At 41.7% G+C, this 9,294-nt stretch overlaps 1 protein-coding gene across 1 annotated transcript in view; it reads left to right on the top strand.

The window, feature by feature from the left end:
- The window catches only part of LOC111979619 (WW domain binding protein VOPP1), a 29,979-nt gene extending 24,646 nt beyond the window's left edge, over positions 1–5,333 (top strand). Inside the window, 3 exon segments of the mRNA XM_070448864.1 lie at positions 2,767–2,840; positions 2,843–2,893; positions 3,827–5,333. Coding sequence (XP_070304965.1) covers positions 2,767–2,840; positions 2,843–2,893; positions 3,827–4,101 — 400 coding nt within the window. The 3' untranslated portion in view covers positions 4,102–5,333.
- Positions 5,334–9,294: the final 3,961 nt, after the last annotated feature.

Here is a 9,294-nt window from a genome sequence, read left to right as displayed (position 1 = left end):
TTTCCCAATGAAACCAAACCAAAAACAAATCTAATAAACTTTGCAAGATTGAGGTCTGTGATTTTGTTGTAGGGAAGCCAGAGAGTAATGGCGTAGAATTCTATTGCCGGGGTAGCCCACGAGCGGTCTTTCAATCCCCAGGTTCAGTCAGAGAGTACAGCAAGCGCGTGTGCATATGTTGATATTTTTTGCTAGTTAGCGAGTTAATTAGCCAAGTATAGAAAGTATGGTCAGCAAAAGGGAGATACGCTTCTTAACAAGAGCACAAACGTGTAGACTACATTTCAAGGTGTCTTTGAAAAGTCAGTCAGGTAAAAAACGTATGTCTTAATTAAAGGCATTGTCGTATTTTGAGACAGGCTTGAATATGCAAAAGGCAGCCTACATTGTAATAATAATACATGTTGTTTTGTAAAGTGGTTGTCTTGGTCTACAATACAAAGCAATTTACAGTCACCTACAGTGGGGCAAAAAGTATTTAGTCAGCCACCAATTGTGCAAGTTCTCCCACTTTAAAAAGATAGAGAGGCCTGTAATTTTCATGCATAGGTACACTTCAACTATGAAGACAAAATGAAGAAAAAATCCAGAAAATCACCATTGTAGGATTTTTATAATTTATTTGCAAATTATGTGGAAAATAAGTATTTGGTAATAACAAAAGTTTATCTTCAATACTTGTTATATACCCTTTGTTGGCAATGACAGAGGTCAAACGTTTTCTGTAAGTCTTCACAAGGTTTTCACACACTGTTTCGGGTATTTTGGCCCAATTCCTCCATGCAGATCTCCTCTAGAGCAGTGATGTTTTGGGGCTGTGTGCTGGCAACACGGACTTTCAACTCCCTTCAAAGATTTTCTATGGGGTTGAGATCTGAGACTGGCTAGGCCTCCAGGACCTTGAAATGCTCTTACGAAGCCACTCCTTTGTTGCCCGGGCAGGTGTTGGGATCATTGTCATTGCGGAAAGACCCCCACGTTTCTCTTCAATGCCCTGCTGATGGAAGGAGTTTTCACTCAAAAATTCTCAAAGATACATGGCCCCATTCATTCTTTCCTTTACACGGATCAGTCGTCCTGGTCCCTGTGCAGAAAAACAGCCCCAAAAGCATGATGTTTCCACCCCCCCCATGCTTCACAGTAAGGTATGGTGTCTTTGGATGCAACTCAGCATTTCTTGTCCTCCAAACACGACGAGTTGAGTTTTTTTTAACCAAAAAGTTATATTTGGTTTCATCTGACCATATGACATTCTCCCAATCTTCTTCTGGATTCATCCAAATGCTCTCTAGAAAACTTCAGACGGGCCTGGACATGTACTGCTTTAAGCAGGGACACGTCTGGCACTGCAGGATTTGAGTCCCTGGCGGCGTAGTGTGTTACTGATTGTTAGGCTTGTTACTTTGGTCCCAGCTCTCTGCAGGTCATTCACTAGGTCCCCCCGTGGTTTCTGGGATTTTTGCTCACCGTTCTTGTGATCATTTTGACCCCACGGGCGTGAGATCTTGCGTGGAGCCCCAGAGCGAGGGAGATTATCAGTGTCTTGTATGTCTTCCATTTCCTAATAATTGCTCCCACCAGTTGATTTCTTCAAAACAAGCTGCTTACCTATTGCAGATTCAGTCTTCCCAGCCTGGTGCAGCGTTCTACAAATTTTGTTTCTGGTCCTTTGACAGCTCTTTGGTCTTGGCCATAGTGAGTTTGAGTGTGACTTTGAGGTTGTGGACAGGTGTCTTTTATACTGATAACAAGTTCCAAAACAAGTGCCATTAATACAGGTAACGATGGAGGACAGAGCCAGCCTCTTAAAGAAGTTTTACATGGTATATTGGCCATATACCATAAACCCCCGAGGTGCCTTATTGCTTATTATTGCTATTATGAACTGGTTACCAACATAATTAGAGCAGTAAAAAATGTTTTTGTTGTTGTCATACCTGTGGTATAACTTCTGTTATAAACTTGGTGATTCGTGCCTTGAATGCTGACAGCCTTATACCAGGGGTATGACAAAATATTTATTTTAACTGCTCTAATTACGTTGGTAACCAGTTGATAATAACAATTGTGGTATATGGCCAATAGGGCTGTAGCCAGGCACTCCTTATGCACAACACAACACGAACAGCCCTTAGCCGTGGTATATTGGCCATATAGCACACCCCCTCATGCCTTATTGCTTAAATATACCACGGCTGTCAGCCAATCAGCATTCAGGGCTCGAACCGCCCAGTTTATAATTTAGAATGAATCCTTCACCTAGCCCCCATCTTAAATCAGATTCAATAAGACAATGGCCCCATTTATACCTGGTGCTAACATGTGTCCTTTGTCCTGATCTTGTCCATAATCAGATTTTTTGGACAGGTGTAGACAAAAAAATAATAACAAAAAGATGCATTGTGATCTGATTGTGATCAGATCTTCCTGACCACCTMCGGAGGTAGTTAGGCAYGTATTTGGTCTGGATATCTCACAAGTGTAGACAGATCTTGACAGTGAGACTATTCCTATACTAGTGTAGTAGAAATGTCYGACTGTCAAGGATGAACTCTTTCAGTCCAGTAAATTGAGCCCATGAATTCTATCAACGACTACCACTGATATCACAGAAGACTCAAGTCTAATTTCCTCAGTCAGAACATCTTGAAGCTCCTTATTCCTTTCATTCCGTCTTTCTTTTATCTCTTAGTCTGACTATGTAAGGCCATGAATTGATGGTTAAGTAGCGTGTATTATGTACGTTTTTGCTGTCTGTGTTTGCAGGCTGCTGCTGATGGGTGTGGTGYTCTGCTGTGGGGCGGGGTTCTTCATCCGCAGATGCATGTACCCCTCCCCCTTTCTGAAGACACCTTTAATGTGTCATTCACCAGACACCCAATGACAGCTCCAGGTGAGTCCCATATGCAATTCCTCCTCCTCTATTCCCTCTCCCAGTCGTTCTCCTCTCACTCACTTCTCTTTTCTTATTCAATACCCCACTACCACATCCTCTCTCCAGATCTTCTCTATTTTATCCCCACCCCCCCATCAAGTTATTTCCTTTTCTCCTTTAATCTCCCACTATTCCAGACTCAGTGCAGTCATTTATACATAGCAGAGTACAAATTAACTTCTCAGTTTACTATAATAATCTGGTCAGAAAGGACCAGTCTCTGATCTCATACAGTACAGTGATTGACTCTCTTTCTGATTCTGGATCCAAAATGGCACACTAGTCCTTATATAGTCCACTATAAATAGGGTTTGGGCCAAAAGTAGTGCACTACGAAGGGATTATGGTGCAATTTGGGACTAACACTGGGTCGGCTTCTTGGATCCATTCTGGCTGATGTCACTCTCTGAACACATTCTTGCTATTTTGACACACACACACTAGCCCCTCCACTCATTGACCTGGAAATATGGGTATTCATATTTCATGTTTTGGCTCTGGAGGGAAGAAGAGTAATATATAATAGTGCTATTATTCCATATGTTTTCTGTGTTGAGGTTTAAAACGTGATATATTCTAGTTCAGTGCTGCACCAAAATCTGTCCCTGAGTGGACCAATTGAAACTGAGCTGAGAAATGCTGCTTATTCATATTCATGCCTTTAACACGTGCTCAGATTCTGACCTCTCTCACACCAAATGTCACTCAGTTCAGCTCTCACTGTAGCAGTCAGGCAGTGTAGCAGACAAATCTGGACGACAGTGGTATTTTCGTGAAATGCCCTGTATTGCTGGCCACATTATTTACGTCAACCGTACGAAACAAAATACAGTGCGTAGATGGTGAACTACGTGAGTTTTCATTCATTTATCTACTCTCTTTGTCCTCCAGGACTGCAGCAGCCCAGCATGCAGAACTATGCGGACCCAGGAGGGATGATCCTCACCCCTACAGCCCCCATCCCTACCCCTCCCACTTGGCAGCACCCTACCCCTCCTGCTTACTGCAACCTCCCTCCACCCTATGAACAGGTGCTGCAGGCCTCAGAGAAGAGGTAATCTGGAGGAAAGACATTGGAATTAATGAAATTATTTCAAACCCTTCAGAGTTCCCAACACCGCCACAACTGGCAGCAGAGCGAGAGAGAGTTCTCTGCACATCAATAGGGAAGGGTCACTATCCTACGTTTTGACTCATGAGTAAAAAGCAAGTCTGATATTGTAGACTACTAGAAATGGAATAGCATCTCTACATTAAAAACATCTCATTAAGGGACGCTTTCCCGGACACAGATTAACGCTGGTCCTGGACCAAAAAGCATGCATTTAAATAGCTTTTTAGTCTWGGACTAGGCTTAATCTGTGTCTGAGAAACCAGCCCTGAAAGCAGCTTCAGTCTGTACCACAATGAATCGGTGTCAAAGTGTTTGTTTTGACATCACCTCTCGAAGAGACACAACAGGATAAAAAACAGACATAGATCCAGAAAGAGAGGTGCTCTGTCAACAACACTGTGTCAGCTGGAAGAGCAGCATCTATCTGAGCACAACTCACTCAGATCACCCACTCAGGATACTGTATTATCGCCCACTGTCTGGTATGTGTTTAATATCMCTGCGGTTGGAGCATTTAGTATCTCTAGTTGAGGCACAAGTTTACTGTAGATCAGAAGCCTGTAATGCTGTGGACATACTATAGTCATGGCAAATCAGTTTAGCTTCGWCTCTTAAAATTCATTTTGGTGCATGACTTTCCTCTATATTTTATTAAGGTAGTGTAGCCTATAATATATGCAATTTGCTAATGAATTCAGGTATAGAGTGTAGTCATTGTTACAACAACAACAAAAAATCACAGTATCCTGAATTAACAGAGGGTCAGCTTGCCTAATAAAGTGATTAGTCTGGAAATAAATTGTGTTCCTTCCAAATATTACAAGTTAAGGTGGCTACAATGCTCTTTGCCCAGAATCCCACAACCTTCCAGTGCTCCCTTTTCCCATTCAACAGGAATTCTGATACATCATGGAAGACTTTAAACCACTAGGTGTCAGTCAGTATGATGTTCAACATGCAGCCAGCTGTGTTGCAGCATGTGCTCTGGAGGCAAGCTGCTGGGCTGTACTGGTGTACAACACAAACCATTGATTTTCTATATCACATTAGTTCTCATTCATTTCCAATGGATTTGATCTGTTTTCATCTTCACCCATTTCCTTGAATTGTAAGTGTGCCACATTAAATCCTGCAAATGGGCGTTTTGTACATATCCTTCACACWACAGGTACAGTGCATTCGGAAGGTATTCAGACCSCCTGACTTTTTCCCCATTTTGTTACGTTACAGCCTTATTCTAAAATGGCTGAAATAATTGTTTTCCCCTCATCAATCTACACACAATACCCCATAATGAAAACATGTTGTTCACAAATGTTAGCAAATGTATATATTTTTTAAACAGAGATACCTTATTTACATAGGTATTCAGACCCTTTGCTATGAGACTTGAAATTGAGCTCAGGTGCATCCTGTTTCTATTGAGCATTGAGATGTTTCTACAACTTGGAGTCAACCTGTGGTAAATTCAATTGATTGGACATGTCTATATAAGCTCAGAGAAAAAAACCAAGCCATGAGGTCAAAGGAATTGTCCGTAGAGCTCTGAAACAAGATTGTGTCGAGGTTCAGATCAAGGGAAGGGTATCAAAACATTTCTGCAGCATTGAAGGTCCCCAAGAACACAGTGGCCTCCATCATTCTTAAATGGAAGAAGTTTGTAACCACCAAGACTCTTCCTAGAGCTGGCTGCCTGGCCAAACGGAGCAATCGGGGGAGAAGGGCCTTGGTCAGGGAGGTGACCAAGAACCTGATGGTCACTCTGACAGAGCTCCAGTGGTCCTCTGTGGGGATTTGATAACCTTCTAGAAGGATAACCATCTCTGCAGTATTCCATCAATCAGGCCATTATGGTAGAGCCCGGACTTGAACCCAATTTAACATCTCTGGAGAGACCTGAAAATAGCTGTGTAGCGAGGCTCTCCATTCAACCTGACAGAGCTTGAGAGGATCTGCAGAGAAGAATGGGAGAAACTYCCCAAATACAGTTGTGCAAAGCTTGTAGCATGATACCCAAGAAGACTCGAGGCTGTAATCGCTGCCAAAGGTGCATAAACAAAGTACTGAGTAAAGGGTCTGACTAAATGTAAATGTGATTTGCAAAACAATTCTAAAAACCTGGTATTGCTTTGTCATTATGGGGTAAAGGTATTGTGTGTAGATTGAGGGGGGGGGACAATTTAATCAATTTTAGAATAAGGCTGTAACGTAATATGTGGAAAAAGTCAAGGGGTTTGAATACCTTCCAAATGCACTGTAAATACAGAACAACATTAAATAACTGTAWGCCACACTCATTACAGAGAACAGTTCTCTGAATGCAGAACTAGTGAGCCGTACAGAYATTACAACTGCAGGCAGGCTGACTTTCTAGAGATATAGATTTCCTAGTAAACAGCTCTACATTTGCAGCAGCAGCAGTCAGTGACTCAGAGGATTACTCCCAAACCCCTGCAGCTATTTGCATAATGCCACCAATAGCTTAATGATGCGATTACATGCTATTTACCCAGCACCCTGAATGTAATCTTCTGATTCCAAATATTTGTTCACAGTAGGAACCATCTGTATCAAAGGAATGACACTGTTGCATCTACAACACAATCAAGYTCAGTAGTCCATACAGCTTGTGTGCGTGCGTGCTAGTTTATGCATTCGTGTGTCTGTGTGTACCTGCACTACATGCTTTCACTCATCCACTTTCAAAATTTGCTCTAGGACTGTTTTCCAACTCCAGTCCTCGAGTCCCCCTCAACTGCACACATTTTTGTTGTAGGATACTGACCGAGTCAACCTTGAATCAAGATCCACTGGTTAAATCTAGTTCTGTTTTCTGAGTAAGCTATAATTTTTCTTCATAAAGTACTGCTACTGTATAATTAAAGGCCTGAGGGAGTGTGGTATATGGCCAATATACCACGGTTAAGGGCTGTTCTTTAACACGACGCAATGCGGAGTGCCTGGATACAGACCTTAGCCGTGGTATATTGGCCATGTATCAAACTCCAGATGTGCATTATTGCTATTATAAAACGGGATACCAACATAATTAATGCAGTAAAAAAAAAATGTTTYGTCATACCCGTGGTATATGGTTTGATATACCATGGCTGTCAGCCACTCAGCATTCAGGGCTCTAACCACCCAGTTTATAATACCGTTTAGAGTATAAAAATAGTCTTTACTCATGCCTTTGGACATATCTGGCAGTGCACTGTGAAAGCTGTGTTCATTCATGCATCATCTAGTACGTATAATATTACCCAGGTTACTGAATTGGTTAGTGAAAAAACAGTACTCAACGAGAAAGAGCAAGATAATTGAATAATGGCACAAAATCACAACTGAAAATAGCTTGGATGGAACTTTACAAATCCTGCTGTATTGGGGAAAGGGATAACAGTATGCTAGCTTTCCAGTATGATTGGAATTGCCTAGTCTCAAACCTCTTTACAATGGGACAGTTGCTGGTTGAAAAGTGTGAATGAAAACCACCCTGCACTCTGCCAATTCAGGAACTGAATCAAACCTTGTGGCAAAAAGAGATTGAATCTCAACCCTGGGATTTTTCTCATTAGATTGGACCCCAGAGTACTAAGGGTCTGTGATGCACAGTGGGTACATGCATGGCTGCACAGATGATGTGGGATACAACATGGCAGAGGGAATACCAAACACATCCTTGGCTTGCATCTTACGCAACCACTCAATGTCTAGACTGCGCAGTTAAAAATGTGGGTGGCATGTACATCAAGCATTAATCACTACCATCAAAGCCTTTACGAAACGCGCTGGATAAATCGAGGAGAAATAGAGATGGCGTCATGGAGAGAGAATAATGAGARGCAAGGACAGAGCTCCCTGAATGAACAGTGAAGCAAGTGGATTAGAAATGTAAGGCTTGTCTTTGACCACAGTGGGCTGGAGGTGAACACATGACGTGACAGATAATTTACTTGCAGTCAAATCAATTTGTCATCAAGGGGTACAGAGACCACAGTATTTTGAAAAATAACTACATGAGGTATATGTTGTTATAAAACCAGTGGAAGTAGGCCAATAAATGGAGAACTAGAACTAACCTGAGGGGAAATCTGACTTTTTCCCAACTGTCAGAACATAACTCTCCCCAGAATGGGAATAAAGCACAAAATAGGATCCCAGAAGTGAATTACCTCTGGGAATGATCGTATCACCAGAGTTTGTATCAGCACCACTTTTTTAAGGTGATAAATGTTTCTCCCTGCTCTCACTATTCCCACTGCCCACCATTATCACGCTCTCCAGAAGTATGGCTATGAGAAAAATGACCACGACTGAAGTGAGGATGGGAGAGAGGAGGGATAGATTCGACTAGTTAAGTGCAGAATTATTTCAAATCAGAACTTTTGATTGATTCTTTCTACCTTTTGAAAATGATCTCCCTTTTCAAATAGCATGCAGACATAGTTACATCGAACAGATCAAATAAAATTTCTCAACATGGAAACCAATCATGTTGATATCCAATCATTGATGATAGAGTATCAAACCAGAACACACCCCCTTGGAGCCCTGTTAGCTTTGAGAAATGAAGTAACGCTGCATTGACGTCTGGATGGCCAAAACTCAAGAGATGACGATGAATTGTCAAGAGATGGGTTGATGTTTGGCCAGGCCAATAGCTTCTCAGCCTGACTACAGTGAGTCAGAACAAAGGGATCTCCAGACAGACAGGGTCTACAGGGAATGTCTAGACTCTAAAGAGTCCCTGATAGACAGAGCCTCCCCATTTGCCCCTGATCACTTATAACGTATTTACATTCCAGACATCATAAAAAAAGTTTGAACACCTGAGGGGGTCAACTGATATAGCGTGGAAGAAACACTGAAACAAAACACTCCTTATGGCATACTAAATGTAGTCAAAGTCAAATGGCTGCATTTATAGTACTAGTACTAGAATCGTTGAATGTGCATTAGCAAGAATCCCTGTGGCCATCATGTAGGCTACTTTTAGGYAACACCACCATCTGTTGGTGGGGGGAGCATGTAAAAGGGGAAAATGTGGTCGACAGAATAATTTGATGACAAAGCTATACTATTTAGATTTATAGTAAGCATTTAAATTCTAGTTTGTCTGGATACTTCAATACTTGCCATACAATCTGAATGACTTGAACCTGAATGACTAGTGATTTTTTATGTATACACTCACAGAAGATGGGTTCTTTGAAAGAGAAGAAAAAAAACAAATGTCACAAGG

Source organism: Salvelinus sp. IW2-2015, linkage group LG19 (genome assembly GCF_002910315.2).
Source record: "Salvelinus sp. IW2-2015 linkage group LG19, ASM291031v2, whole genome shotgun sequence".
Classification (NCBI taxonomy): Eukaryota; Metazoa; Chordata; class Actinopteri; order Salmoniformes; family Salmonidae; genus Salvelinus; species Salvelinus sp. IW2-2015.
The sequence above is the reverse complement of the archived record's forward strand: the minus strand, read 5'-3'. Positions and strand labels throughout refer to the sequence as shown.